This window comes from Balaenoptera musculus, chromosome 12 (genome assembly GCF_009873245.2).
Source record: "Balaenoptera musculus isolate JJ_BM4_2016_0621 chromosome 12, mBalMus1.pri.v3, whole genome shotgun sequence".
Lineage (NCBI taxonomy): Eukaryota > Metazoa > Chordata > Mammalia > Artiodactyla > Balaenopteridae > Balaenoptera > Balaenoptera musculus.
The window spans coordinates 80,177,382-80,193,529 of NC_045796.1; the positions used below are offsets into that span (position 1 = coordinate 80,177,382).

The 16,148-nt window shown below is 39.2% G+C and overlaps 1 protein-coding gene across 1 annotated transcript in view; it reads left to right on the forward strand.

The window, feature by feature from the left end:
• Nucleotides 1-16,148, forward strand: part of TMEM30A (transmembrane protein 30A) — a 44,025-nt gene that overhangs the window by 14,223 nt on the left and 13,654 nt on the right. The window contains exons 2-3 of the mRNA XM_036871795.1: nt 9,781-9,888; nt 12,270-12,377. Coding sequence (XP_036727690.1) covers nt 9,781-9,888; nt 12,270-12,377 — 216 coding nt within the window. The remainder of the gene's footprint in view (nt 1-9,780; nt 9,889-12,269; nt 12,378-16,148) is intronic.

The window sequence follows — 16,148 nt, forward strand, 5'->3', positions numbered from 1 at the left end:
AAGCTACCCCGTTAGCTTCGACTCTGCAGTCCAATTCCACTTTCCTAGATTTTCCTTGTTACTGGTTGCCAACTGTTTTATAAATGGACACTGTAGAAAAATTAGATACTTTAACTGGAGAACCCCTTATTGATTATCAGATCTTTAACTCAGAACTTTGTCCTAAATTCATGTATCTTGGGTTTGTTCCTGTGCTAAGCCCTCCGTTAGAGATTGTCCCTCTTGGTACTGTCTCCCTGTAGATAACATCCACTTGTCAGCCCTCATGGGGAAATTTGCTAGATACTGGATTAGGTAAGTGTTTCCATAGTACCTGTACTTCTTTTACCAAAACACCCATTCCATCTTAGTGACCGTGTTCTGTATTAGACAGTGAGCTCCATGCGGTTAGCTATTGGGTTGAGTCCCTCTTGCCTGGAACACACAGGCACTCAAGTAAATATTAAGTTAATAAGTGATTCTTTCCTGACAGGGTGTTCAGGAAGAAATGAAAGTCTCGTTATCTTAGACTTTTTAAAAAATCTGTTGTTATATCAATACAAGTGTTTGATTATGTTAGCCTCCTCTGTCTCCGTTTCCTTATTTCCTTTTTTTAATTTTAATTTTAATTTTTTTGGCTGTGTTGGGTCTTCGTTGCTGCACGCGAGCTTTCTCTAGTTGCGGCGAGCAGGGGCTGCTTGCTCTCCGTTGCGGTGCGCAGGCTTCTCATTGCGGTGGCTTCTCTTGTTGCGGAGCACGGGCTCTAGGCGCCCGCGGGCTTCAGTAGTTGTGGCTCGTGGGTTCAGTTGCTCCACGGCATGTGGGATCTTCCCGGATCAGGGATCGAACCCGTGTCCCCTGCATTGGCAGGTGGATTTTAACCACTGCGCCACCAGGGTAGTCCCATTTCCTTATTTCCTGAGGACATTTTTAACACTCAGGATTATTTAGCTCTCAGAGGCTTTGTTGTCAGCAATATTAACCAACTCTGGGTAGCTGACAGGGGAAAGGGATTTATTGGAGGAGATTGGGTAGCTCTCACACAAAGTAGATAGGAGGTCTAGAGGATCGGGTTTGGAGACAGGAGGGAAGGAAGGGAAGTTTGGAAGCAGAAACAGTGGCTCAGATGCCACAGCTGCTGTTGAGTTCCCTGTTAGACTTCTGCCGGGCTGCTGATCTCATCACACCCACTCCTCTCCGATTTATACGGAGATTCAGTTCTCTAGTCTCAGTCAGGATTGATCCTATGTGTGCTTTTGTCCTGGCTCCTGGGGTTAGGGAGAGGAAGGACTCATTTATTCCCTTGGCTTCTGAAGTGGAAGTTGGAGCCCTGCCTGCCTCCGAAACTCTCCACCAGGAGAATTCCCCAGGGCTTGGAAGTGTGCTTGGGTGCTGGGCACCCAAATTAACAACAACAATAAGTCACAGTTATCCCCCAGATTTTTCTTCGTTCTTATAATCTGCAGGCTCTGAGTTTGTATATCAGAAAGGATGGTATGTTCATTGTGCAAGAGGACATAGGATGGTGGAGAGAACAGAGATTTTGGAGAAAGGCAGAGCTGCGTTCAAATTCTTGCTGGGTGACCTTGGGAAAATTACTAAACCTCTCTAAATGTCAGTTTCCTAGGTTAAAATAAGGAAAATAAAAATTAACTTTTCAGGACTACGTTTTAATGAGATGGTGTGTGCTAAGTGCTTATAATGTCTGACACTTAGTATGCACATTCAATCAACAGTGGCCAGTAAAACAAAGCATGTGGTTACGGATCCAGTTTACCTTTTAGCGTTGTCTCGTTTCCTTCCAACATGAAAACTCTGTCTACAAATCCAAAGTGTTTATGCTCGTCGTCCTTAAATGTACCTGTGCTCTCTACCTTCGCGCTTCTCCATATGTCGCCTTTTTCCATCCTTTTTTTCCTTTTAATGGCTCAGTTCAAATCCTCTTTTCTTCTCAGTGAGAAAGTGCTCGTCCATCTAGTACTTACTGCCCTCTTTGCCGTTCAGTTTAGCACTTAATGTTGATAGTCATTTTCTTTGTGTTTATGTACTATCTTTGATAGTCTTCTGGAGGGCCAAGGGGACTGACTGTGGTGGTGAAGAAGCAGTTTAGCAGAAGGAACATTGGACTTGGAGTAAAAAATCCTTGCTTCTAGCGTAGCACCAGCTACTGCTGTTTGTGTATCCTTGGGCAAGTTTCTGAATGTTCTCTTTATGTAAAATGAGGATAATACTATAGGATTTTGGTGAGGATCAGATGAAATATGTGTGGAATAGAAAGGACTGTGTAAACTGTATCGACTAAGTATAAGATATGATTACTTTTGTATCTTCATGTCATGCCTTGCACATAGTAAGGCTTAAAATGTTAATGACAATTTTTTTACTTTCAGAATTTCCTGGAATCAAAAGACATGCAATTTTTTTGTACATTTAAAAAAGTATAATTAAAAGATTGTGATGAAAATGTTATAGCTATTCTTTGAAGTATAATTTAACATTCAGCAATAATTCTTGGTTTCAAAAAATGTTCAGTTTTAATATACTGTAGTATAATTTATTAGATTTCACATTCCATTGTATTATTGTTGTTCAGTTAAATAAAGAATATATATCTTTGCTTAATCACAGCTGATGATCTGTCTTTCCTCCTTTGCCCTAGAAAATAATTTGAAAGAGAGTGGTTTAAGAGGTTTCTGTTCAGGGGCTTCCCTGGTGGCGCAGTGGTTAAGAATCCACCTGCCAATGTAGGGGACATGGGTTCGAGCCCTGGTCCGGGAAGATCCCACATGCCACAGAGCAACTAAGCCCGTGCGCCACAACTACTGAGCCCATGTGCCTAGAGCCCGTGCTCCGCAACAAGAGAAGCCCATGCACAAAGCCCACGCACCACAACGAAGACCCAGTGCAGCCATAAATAAATAAATTAAATTAATTAATTTATTAAAAACAAATGGGCAGAAGACCTAAATAGACATTTCTCAAAAAGAAAAAACGAGCTTTCTGTTCAAAGGCAAACAATATGGTAATAGGCCCAGCTGACAACTTTTTCTTTTTGATCCTTAAATTTGACTTAGAAGAGAGAGAAGATGTGCAGAGATTATTAAATTAAAAAAATCGAAAAAAAATTTAATATACTTTAATATAGAATTTTGAATATAGTTCATTTTTCTAAATGGTCTCATCTTTTCTTTCATCTTGTCAAAATCATAAAACTTGGCTTTTAAGTGCGATATTGTGCATGAATAAGCCCTGGGTGGAAAGCTGTGGCCTCGCAGGTTTAGTGAAAAATTATATATGCTTTGCCTCTCTTCATTTAGGAGACCTGTTTTTTTAGCTTGTTTTAATTACGTGCCTAGCTTCTCTTAGATATTTGCAGTGAATGAAAATTTTCTGTAAACAAAGTTTCATTAGTAAGTAAGCTTTGATGGAGGACATTTCAGTAGGTTATATTGGAATTTGACAAAACCAAGTTTTATTAAGCAGTTTTGTGGTTTTTGAAAAGCAATTAGATGTAAATTTTTTTATTTTAAAAAAATTTTATTGGAGTATGGTTGATTAACAATGTTTTGTTAGTTTCAGGTGTACAGCAAAGTGATTCAGTTATGCATATACATATATTCATTCTTTTTCAGACTCTTTACCCATATAGGTTATTATAGACTATTGAGCAGAGTTCCCTGTGCTACCCAGTAGCTCCTTGTTGGTTATCTATTTTATATATGGTAGTATGTGTATGTTAATCCCAAGCTCCTAATTTATCCCCGCCACCCCGTTTCCCCTTTGGTAACCATAAGTTTGTTTTTGAAATCTGTGAGTCTGTTTCTGTTTCATAAATAAGTTCATTTTTTATTATTTTTTAAATTAGATTCCACATATGAGTGATATCATATGATATTTGTCTTTCTCTGTCTGACTTACTTAGTTTGATAATCTCTAGGTCCATCCATGTTGCTGCAAATGGCATTCTTTTGTTCCTTTTATATGGCTGAGTAATGTTCCACTGTATATATATGTACCACATCTTTTTTTTTAAAGATTTATTTATTTATTATTTATTTATTTTTGGCTGTGTTGGGTCTTAGTTGCGGCATGTGGGATCTTCGCTGAGGCATGCAGGATCTTTCGTTGAGGTGCGTGGCCTTCTCTCTAGTTGTGGCATGTGGGTTTTCTCCTCTCTAGTTGTGGTGTGCAGTCTCCAGGGTGTGTGGGCTCTGTAGTGGTGTGTGGGTTCCAGAGTGCGTGGGTTCTGTAGTTTTGCGGCACGTGGGCTCTAGTTGAGGCACGTGAGCCCAGTAGTTGTGGCACGCAGGCTTAGTTGCCCCACTGCATGTGGGATCTTAGTTCCCTGACTAGGGATCAAACCCGCGTCCCCTGCATTGTAAGGTGGATTCTTTACCACTGGACCACCAGGGAAGTCCCTATGTACCACATCTTCTTTATCCATTCCTCTGTTGATGGCCATTTAGGTTGCTTCCATGTCTTGGCTGTTGTAAATAGTGCTGCAGTGAACATTGGGGGGTGCATGTATTTTTTCGAATTATGGTTTTCTCTGGATATATGCCCAGGAGTGGGATTGCTGGATAACGTGGTAGTTCTATTTTTAGTTTTTTAAGGAACCTCCATACTGTTCTCCATAGCAAGAATAGGTACAATTGTAAATTGTACCAATTTACATTTCCACCAACAATGTAGGAGGGTTCGGTAGATGTTGTAATTTGATGCTCTATTTTCTATATACATATTTTAACCTTTTTTTTCAATTATGGAAAGAAATTGAATATCCATATATAAAGTTTAAATGTTCAGTTTCAGAAATAAAAATTAGTTGGCTTTTTTTTTTTTTTTACTTTATTAAGGACAGTTTATTAGGGTTGCTTATGATAAAATTATTACTTATCAAGAGAGTGATAAGACAAGTCATAGTCTGGGAGAAAAAATTGTTAAAAGGCATATCTGATAAAGGACTGTTACCAAAATGTACAAAGAACTCTTAATAGTCAATAAAAGAAAATGGAAAACCCTATTAAAAATGGGCAAAAGACCTGAACAGATACCTCACCTGACAATATCTTAGTCAGCTTAGGTTGCTATAACAAAATGTAGGCTAGGTGGCTTAAACAACGGGTACTCGTTTCTCACAGTCCTTGAGGCAGGGATGTCCAAGATCATGGTGCTGATAGGTTCACTTCTTGGTGAGGACCCTCTTTCTGGCTTGCAGATGGCCACCTTCTTGCTGTGTCCTTACCATGACATGGAGAGAAGGAGCTCTGATTTCTTTTCCTCTTCTTATTAAGGATACTAATCCCATCATGGGGGCCCCACCCTCCTGACCTCATCTAAACCTAATTACCTTCCAAAGGCCTACCACCAAATGCTATCATATTGGGGATTAGGGCTTCAGCATAGAATTTGGAGGGAGAGGAGACACAAACATTCAGTTCATACATTCTGCCCCTGTGCTCCTCAAATTCATGTCCTTCTCACGTGCAAAATACTTTCATTCCATCATCAGCCCCAAAAGTCTCAACTGGTTCCAGTATCGACTCTAAAGTCTAAACTGTCTTCTCAATATCATTTTAATCAGATATGGGTGAGACTCAAGGTATGATTCATCCTGAGGCAAAATTTCTCTCCAGCTGTGAACCTGTGGAACCAGATGTGCTTCCAAAATTCCATAGAGGGACAGACAAAGTATAGACACTCAAATTTGAAAGGGGAAAAAATGAAAAGAAAGGGGTGATGAGTTCCAAGCAAGTCTCCAAAACCTAGCAAGACAAATATCATCAGATCTTAAGGCTTGAGAATAATACTCTTTGGTCTAACACTCTGCCTTCAGGATCCACTGGGGTAGAAGTCCTGCCCCAAGGCTCCGGATTGCTGCTATCTGGTCTGTTGAACTCCTCCCCCAGTATGAACCAAGGATGTAGCCCTGATGGTGTCGAAATCATCTTTGGGATCATTCTTCTCATCTTGGAGAATCAATAGCACATTCTGTAGCCGAATGGCTGTATGGGCCAGTCCTGTAGGATCTAAGCAAGTCCCTCAGCTTTCCTTCATTTTGTCCCTTCTCTTTCCCCTTCCATTCACACTGGCAGTGTTTCTGCTGGAATGGCTGATTAGGTCCATGGTTCAAACCCACACTAATCTCTTTATTGAATGATTGTTCAGCTACACCGTAGTATTCTCTTCAGAACAAGCTTTCTCATTTTTTGTAGTATGGATAGGCTTGAGAATTTTCCAAATCATAAGTTTTGGTCCCTTTTTGCTTAACATTATTCCTTATTCCATTTGTTTCTCTCTTCTTCCATTTTACTATAAGCAGTCAGGTGGAACCAAGACACTCTTTGAACACTTTGCTTGGAAATCTACCTAAATATCCAGTTTCATCCCTCACAAGTTCTACATTCCACAAAACACTAGAGCACACTTTAGCCAAATTCTCTGCCACTTTATGACAAGGATCACCTTTTTTTCCATTGTCCAATAATGTTCCTCATTTCTGAGTAAGACGCCACCAGGATGGCCTTTTACCATCTATATTTCTACCAATATTCTGATCACATTTATTTATTAATTCTCTAAGGAGATGGAAGCTTTCTTTCTAACTCTCCTCATTTCTGTCTGAGATGTCACCAGAATCACCTTTAATGTTTATATTTCTAGCATGCATCTCAAATCTCCAGCCTCTAACCGTTTCCCAGTTCCAAAGCCACTTCTGTCTTTTTGAGTATTTGTTAAAGCAGCACCCCACTTTTCAGTACCAAAATCTGTCAATTTGGGCTGCTATAAAAAAAAAATAATATAAACTAGATGGCTTAAACAACAGACATTTATTTCTCACAGTCTTAGAGGCTGGGAAGTCCAGATCAGGGTGCTGGCAGATTCAGTTCCTTCAGATTCTTCACCCTGAAAAGGGTGAAGACCCTTTTCCTGACTTGTATTGATAGATGCCTGCCTTCTCACTTTGTCCTCACGTAGCTGAGAGAGAGAGAGAGAGTGTGAGCGTGAGCACGCTCTGGTCTTTCTTCTTCATCTTAGGAGGATACTGGTCCTATCACGGAGGCCCTACCTTCATGACCTCATCTAAACCTAATCCAGGGACTTCCCTGGTTGCGCAGTGGTTAAGAATCCAGCTGCCAATGCAGGGGACACAGGTTCAATCCCTGGTCCAGGAAGATCCCACATGCTGTGAAGCAACTGAGCCTGTGCGCCACAACTACTGAGCCTGCACGCCACAACTACTGAGCCTGTGCTCTGGAGCCCTCGAGCCACAACTACTGAGCCCGCATGCTACAACTACTGAAGCCCGTGTGCTCTAGAGCCCACATGCTGCAACTACTGAAGCCTGCATGCCTAGAGCCTGTGCTCCGCAACAAGAGAAGCCACTGCATTGAGAAGCCCGCACACCTCAACGAAGAGTAGCCCCTGCTTGCCACAACTAGAGAAAGCCCGTGCGCCGCAACAAAGACCTAACGCAGCCAAAAATATAAATAAAATTTAAAAGATAAATAAATAACCCTAATCCAATGTCCCCACCTCCAAATTAATCACATTGGGAATTAGGGCTTCAACATATGAATTTTGGGGGGACATAAACCTTTAGTCCATATAGTACACAGATGACAAGTAAACAAGTGAAAGATGCTTGACATTATCATTAGGGAATTGCAAATTAAAACAACAACTAGAGAAAGCCCTCGCACAGAAACGAAGACCCAACACAGCCATAAATAAATAAAGAAAGAAAGAAAGAAAGAAAGAAAGCAATTAAAAAAAATCGCTAAACATACTCTTACCATGTAATCCAGCATTTCTACTCCTTGTTATTTACGTAAATGGGCTGAAAACTTAGGTCCACACAAAAACCTGCACATGGATGTTTATAACAGTTTTACTTGTACTTGCCAAAACTTGGAAACAACCAAGATATCCTTCAGCAGGTGAATGGATAAATAATCTATGGTGGACCAAGAAAATGGAATAATCTTTAATGCTAAAAAGAAATGTGCTGTCAAGCCATGAAAAGACAGTGAGGAACCTTAAATGCATATTCCTAAGTGAAAGAGGTAAATCCGAAAAGGCTACGTACTTTATGATTCCAATTATGTGACATTCTGGAAAAGGCAGAACTATGGAGACAGTAAAAAGATCCATGGTTGTCAGGGGTTAGGGATAAGAGAGGAATGAATAGACAGAGTACAGAGCATTTTTTAGGCAGTGAAACTATTCTGTATGATACTGTGATGGTGTATGTATGTCATTATACCCTTGTCAAAACCCATGGAATGTACAACACCAAGAGTGAATCTTAAGGTAAACCACTGCCTTTGGATGATAATGATGTGTCATCGTAGGGTCATCATTGGTGACAAATGCCTTACTCTGGTGAGGGATATTGACAATCAAGGAGATTGTGTATGTGTAGGTCCAGGGAGTATATGGGAACTCTGTAGTTTGCACTCAATTTTGCTGTGAACCTCAAACCACTCTAAAAAATAAAATCTATTTTAAAAAATTTGTATAATGGAAAAAGTTTTCTCATTTTAGCTCTCTGGTCAGGTCTTCTGACAGCAGCTGGTGTACTGCAATTCAGTTCTGACACTGACCACCTGAGTTAGTGTCGGACTCCGCAGGTGTAAGGGCACGGTCCCCAACACTGTGCTTCAGGACCACTCAGACACCAGCTGCGAGTCAGGGCCCCAGGCTACCCATACTTCTGGCCAACTGGCTACAAACCCGGGAGTTCCCAAGCCCCCCTCCCCCAGACTGCCCTCACTTCAGATGCCAGTTGCAAGTTCAGAGGTCTCCAGGCCACTTGCATTTCTGACCAACTGCCTAAAAATATGGGAGGTTACTGTAACTTCTCTCAGGTTCCATCATTTGCTGGAATGACTCAGAACTCAGGGAAGTGCTAGCCTTACAATTATAGTTTTATCGTAAATCATATAAACTAGGACCAGCTAAATGAAGAGACACATTTGGCAAGGTCTGGGAGAGTCTTGAATATAGAGCTTCGTGCCCTCTCCCTGTAGAATCAGGGCACATTGATGGGTTAACCAACCTGGGAGCTCACCTGTGCTTTGGTGGCCAGAGTTTTTATTGGAATTCCATGATGAAGGCATGATTGATTAAACATTGGCCACATGATTGAACTAAATTTCCAGCCTTCTCCCTCCTTCCAGAGTTTGGGCTTGTCCAGAGTCCCTAATCACATCTAGTCTTTCTGGTGACCAGCCCTCACCTGAGCCATCTCCTTAGCATAAACTCTGGTGTGAATCAAGGGGCTTATCAAATACAAATACACTCTTATCACCAGGGGAATTTTAAGGGATTTAGAGGCTCCCTGCCAGGAACCCAGGAGAAAGATAAGACAGATTCTTAATTATCCAACACCAGGTTTTAAAAAAATGGTAGCCCTTGAGAAACCTGGTAGTTTTTTGTCTGTGTGTTTGTTTTTTTAATTTGAAAATGTGCCATGGAAAGCTGAGATGATGGAAAAGTTGTTTAGACTTTATAGTTATTTAAATCTTTATACATCATGCAGTTTGAATTTTGTACTTATGATTTTATGCATAAATGTATTTCTTTTGGTAAAAAGGAGAGATGAGCCAGTAGGATGACATAGGACCCTTTCCAGTTTTTACACCTCACACTGTCAAAATAAACAGATGATCCTATAAAAAGTTTTCTTCTGGGCTATTATTGCTCCGTCAGACTCATTTTTCCCTCTGATAGCAAATTATTTCAGAGTGTGTCCACGTTCTCCAAGGAAGTGTGCTCAGTTATATTTTTCTCTTGCAGATTGATTATACCGGCACGGACCCTGCCAGTCCCTGCAATAAATGTTTGTCTCCGAACGTGACGCCTTGTATTTGTACCATTAACTTCACACTGGAACAGTCATTTGAGGTCTGTATTCCCAAGTAATGTTTTAGAAAACCCATGCTTTAAAAAATATTGATATTATATTAAATTTTTTTTTTTTTTACTAGTTATTTTCTTCTTGTTGAGATGTTGCTTTAATTTATTGGGAATCTATACACTTTTGAGGAAGATTGTTTTGCTTTGCTATTGGATTATGCTGTCTGATAATTAAATACATTAATTTAATAGTTTATTGTAGTTAGTAGTTTAGATTAAATTTAAAACCTATTCTTTTTCTGGAAAATTTTATAACTGTATAAACATTTTTTTTATATCAAGTTTCTATCTACATCTACTTGTATGTAAAAAATTATTGCTCAAACTGTTTTGCCTACTTTTAATACTATAAGTTTTACTTTGGAAAATAAATACAAATTCACCCATTATTTAATTGCATTATTTTTTCATCAGATATGATACTTTAACATAAATGCAAACACTTAGTAAAACCTTATTGACAAGCAGTTAGAATACCATCCGTGTGTGTGTGTGTGTGTGTGTGTGTGTGTGTGGTCTGTGTGTCTTTTGCATTCACACTTATCTGTCATTCTTCTTGGAAACTGAGCAGATGCTAAAGGACACAAAGATTCAGAAATAGGCATGACAAGACCTGTTTGTGTTCTCCTTTACCTGAAAATTGAGCTTTAAAAAATTATTGTTTTATTCTTCAGGGAGCAAAACTGCTTTAATACATGCCAACTTTTTAGATTTTTGTAGCTATGCTTTAGATTTTCGTAAAGGTCGCGATGACTTCTGAGGTCCCTAGTAGATGGTTGCCATCTAGTGGTTGTGGGTGCTGTTGCCCTGAGATAGGGGACTGTAACGCTCCCTTTTTAAAAAGTATGAAAATAAATGAGGGAGAAGACAGGAATTTAATTATTTTATTTTGTTTTGGCAGAAATAACATATAACTTTAAAACATCATAAAAATTTGATTTTTTTATGTGATGGACAAACTATAAAGAAGCATTAAGTTCTGCTTTTGTCAGACAGGCAGAATTAAAGACATGGAAGAGACTTGCAATGATTTAGAAGCTCCACTAGTTTCTTCCCCCATACAAAAACACTTAGCATTTCAGAACTTTTCTTCTGCAAAGGTGATCATCCTCAGATTCATTCTTTTGTGGGCTCTGTGTTCCTTTACAAGCCCAAACTGAATTAGACTAAAAGCCTTTTTAGAGAACAAAAATCCAACCAACCAAATAAATAAATGAAAGATTTCTATGTAAGTGTTTTCTTTATATGGAATGGGAAAGTTTGCATACTTTGACGTTTGAAAATCAAGCTTTAAATAAATGATTGTGCATATGAAAACAGCAAATCAAATAAAGCAAAATGTTATTGAATTCCTTTTTTTTTTTTTTCTGAATTCCTTTTAATTGAGTATAAAGTTATAGACAATGGAGGTAGCAACCAGAAAGGAGAAAATAGCTGATGTTTTTGCCACCTCTAAAAATCTTAGTCATTCAAGATGACTTCATAACATCTTCTAAATAGTTACAGTGTATGTAGGTTACCCTTATTTCCCAGGTTATTTCCAAGTTGACTCCACTGAATACACTAAAGTACTTTTCTTGATTATTATAAAATGACTCATTATCTTAGATACTTTACTAATTATTAATTTGTTCATTACTAATATTATATAGTATCCTACTGAGAAATTTACTATGTCCCAATTCAAGTTCAGAATTTATTTTGGGCAGTAAATGAAAGCTTGAAAGCATTATTCCTTTGAAAAGTTGATGCTAATTGGATGAAGACCAATCTGAATTAGAGAAGATTTAAAATTGAAAGTAGGGACTTCCCTGGCGGTCCAGTGGTTAAGGCTTTGCCTTTCAATGCAGGGGGTGCAGGTTCGATCCCTGGTTGGGAAACTAAGATCCCACATGCCTCATGGCCAAAAAACCAAAACATAAAACAGAAGCAATATTGTAACAAATTCAGTAAAGACTTTAAAAATGGTCCACATCAAAAAAAAAATCTTTTAAAAAATAAATAAATACAACTGAACGTAGATCAGACTAGGCTTAATAGATTCCTTGAGAGCTTTTTTGTTTGTTTGTTTGTTTTAATGTAAATAGACATCTTTGAGGTCTTTCAGAGTATTTTCAAAGTTGACTCTTGGATTTTTGACCTTATTTGATTTGATTCTTTAACATTATTTGATTTGGTTTGACTGTTAAACCTTATTTACAATTTGTACCATTTTAGATTGCTAAGTACTGGTAGAATTCACCCCAGTAACTGTTTTAAGTTATCACAAATTCTAAACTAGTGCAAATTACATAGCTTTTATGTATGCATGAAACAACTTCATACTTAATAATTTTATATGAACATTTTTTCCCTTTCTGTTTCTCTAGGGCAATGTGTTTATGTATTATGGACTGTCTAATTTCTATCAAAACCATCGTCGTTATGTGAAATCTCGAGATGATAGTCAACTAAATGGAGATCCTAGTGCTTTACTTGTAAGTAAAATGATGGAACGTGAAACTACGGTGTCTAAGAACTAAGAACATGTGGTAATTGTTCAATTAGAAATGTTAAATTTAATAACGTTAGATGAAATTAAAGTGTTGTTTGACATTTTTAGTTTGTTTAGTGAAGGTTTTTAGTTAAAATTTTTTCCCCTGGAATTTGCACAGATTAATGATTTCTTGCAGCTAGAGGACACATTACAACCTGCTTGTTTCCGGTAGTATCATTGGGATTTTTGCTATGTTAATCTGTTTGTAATAGAATTTTGATGAGTCTAGCATTCTGGGAATATAATTTGTTCTGTTTGAGTTTACTCATTATTATTACACTGGGTAGGAATATGTAAATAAGCTACTTTTAATTTCTGAGATTGTGTTTTAGAATTGAACATGCATGTTCTTTGCTTTTTACCTTGTGGGAAGCCCGAGTCGTAAAGTCCAAAGGGTGTGGGTTACTGAAAAACCGTCTGAGGAGCTTTTTTTTTTTTTTTTTTTTTTTTTAATTATTTTTATTTATTTATTTTATTTATTTATTTATTTATTTATTTATGGCTGTGTTGGGTCCTCGTTTCTGTGTGAGGGCTTTCTCTAGTTGTGGCAAGCGAGGGCCACTCTTCATCGCGGTGCGCGGGCCTCTCACTATCGCGGCTTCTCTTGTTGCGGAGCACAGGCTCCAGACGCGCAGGCTCAGTAATTGTGGCTCACGGGCCCAGTTGCTCTGCGGCATGTGGGATCTTCCCAGACCAGGGCTCGAACCCATGTCCCCTGCATTGGCAGGCAGACCCTCAACCACTGCGCCACCAGGGAAGCCCTTGAGGAGCTTTTTGAAAATACAGATTCCAGGATTCTCCGAAGTCTCATATGTCTGTGTCTACAGGGGTGGAGCTCTAAAATATCTTTTTTTTTTTTTTTTTTATTAATTTGTTTATTTTTGGCTTTGTTGGGTCTTCGTTTCTGTGCGAGGGCTTTCTCTAGTTGTGGCAAGCGGGGGCCACTCTTCATCGCGGTGCGTGGGCCTCTCACTATCGCGGCCTCTCCCGTCGCGGAGCACAGGCTCCAGACGCGCAGGCTCGGTAATTGTGGCTCACGGGCCTAGTTGCTCCGCAGCATGTGGGATCTTCCCAGACCAGGGCTCGAACCCGTGTCCCCTGCATTGGCAGGCAGATTCTCAACCACTGCGCCACCAGGGAAGCCCTAAAATATCTATTCTTAACAAGCTCCCCTTCTGATGCTCAGCCTGGTGTGTGAATCTGTGGACTGGAGGATCTTAGTTCCCTGACTGTTGTTCAGCTTCTCAGAGTAGTGGTTGGTGCCCAAGTATTTTATATTATTGCTGCCAATGCGGCAAACCTTCAGCAATTCAAGTATCTCTTAGAAACAGTGACACTCTTAGAATGCAATTTAGGACCATACTGGGACCAGAATGGTCCTGGTAAATGTAAAGTTACTCTAGGTTATCCTTCCTGGTTTTATTGCTATTTCCTGATGTTTGGGATCTTAAGAAATAATAAGTCTATTTACAGATTCTGGTTAGGTCTGCAATATCTTTTAGTCCATGTGGGATTTATGTTGTGGGATCCAACTTTAAGGACTCAAGTCCAGAGAAGGTGAAGTTCTGTGAGACACACCAAGTTGATGAGACACACCAAGAATTTGTTGATTGGGATCATAGATTGGGTGTGTTGAAAGACCTAGAAGTGGTGGTTGATTTACAGTTCTTTTATATAGATACACACTCTCTTCACTGAGGGCAAAAGAAGCTGAGATTCTTTTCTTCCAAACCTCAAGCAGAGCTTTTAGACTAAACCTAAGGATTGATGAATTTTTTCTGTAAAGGGCCAATAGTAAACATTTTCAGCTTTGCAGGTTATATAGTCTATTGCAGCTACTCACCTCTGCCATTGTAGAATGAATGCAGCCATGGAGAATACTTAAGTGAATGGGTAGCTGTGTTCCAATAAAACTTTATTTACAAAAACAGGTGCTGGGCTGGATTTGGCCTGCAGGCTGTCATTTATCGATCCCTGGACTAGACCAAAATATATGACTTTAAGACCAGGTGGCTTTCAAAAATTGTAGAGATGTTAAGAACAGACAGATTGAAGTTCAAGTAACTTAACATTGTATGGAAGGCCCTTCACAGTCTGGTGTCAACCTACCACTTCAGCCTTTGATTTTATATTCTATCCTTAATGTACCTTTGGCCTGGCTGCCCTGGGCCATATATGCTGTTCCCTGACCATGCCTGGTGATGCAGGTAATCTGCCCATTTGGGCATTTCCATTTCATTTGTCTAGAGTGTGGTTTTTACTCTTTCCCTGGAGGTCCTCTCACCTCAGGCCTGCTGTTTACTTGAGTGTCTTTGGATGCAAAATAACTTCTTTACATATTTACTTCATCCATACCCTGTTCCAAGTCACTTCTCGCTTTACTTAACAGACTGTCTCCCCATATCATCCACTCTTGCTCTTCCTTTCCAGGCCATTTTCTACATAGCTGCTAGAGTGATCTTTTAAAAAAAGGAAATACCACTTCCCTGCTTAAAATCTTTCAGTGGTTTGCTTACTCAGGATGATCTGAGCTATGCATGACTCTCCACTCTCATCATATGTCATTTTCTTTATTGCCATACTCTAACTACATTCCCTGTTTACCTTCTCAGAAGTATCAAGTTCTTTCTAAATGGTGTGTACTGTTCGCTCTGCTTAAAGCCGTCTTCTGCCTGCTCTTCGTGTGGCTGTCTCCTACTTTCTCTAGGTCTTAACTTTCATGATACTACCTCCAGAGACAGTCTCCCCTTATCTTCTGTCCTCCCAACTACACTGCAAGCTCATGAGAGCAGGGAGCATGACTTTCTTTAATCACCGTATACCAAGTGCCTCTCCAGTACCTAGCACATGAAAGGCATTTAATAAATATATATGGAATGAATATAGACACCTTTATCATGGCTCTTATTTCATATTATAGTTGGTTGTATTTGAGTCTGTTTCCTATATTACATTGTGAGCTGCTGAAAAGCAGGGACTTTTTTTTCATTTTTCCATTTCTCGCGCCTTACATGGTATGTGGTACATGTTAGGTACTCTTTATTAAATGGCTTTCCTAAGCCAGTTACTGCAAAGTACCTAGCATTGCTTAGTTCAGTACCTGATGCATAGGTAGTAAATATTTTCCTTTTTTTAAAAAACTTCTTCAATAATTTAGTAGTTAGAAGATGGTTCTTTGGGACACTAGTCCACCATCTTTTCTGTCTGCTGGTTTTCCAAATAAAGTTGCCGTTCCTTGCCCCCCTCCCCTCCAAAATGGTTTAGTGGTTAGCATATATTTGCCCCATTGAGAGTTTATTTACCTTATTTTTTTGAAATCAGTTTTCATCAAAACATTCAAATAGTAATAAGCCAGTTATACATTGTCTATCTTCATGGTCTTAGAATACTAACTTTATGAATGTAGATGTCTTAGGGACCAAAAAGCTGAGAAGTCAAATATTAAAGAGACTTTACGAGATTCCCTGCCACATTTTCTTAACCTTCTCCTGTCTTTTTCACTCCTGTAGTTCTTTTTCCAGTGTAGACACAGAGAATGTAGATACGAGTCAAGGTTGGTTATAATGGAATAGCCCTAAGAGGCCTAACTAGGTTCTAGTTAATTTCAAATTGAGACTATCTTGGTTTGTTTATGTGTTGTGAGACATGGCTTAATGTGGCCTTGGAGTCGCAGAACAACTCAGATGTACACCTAATATCAGACTTGGTAGAA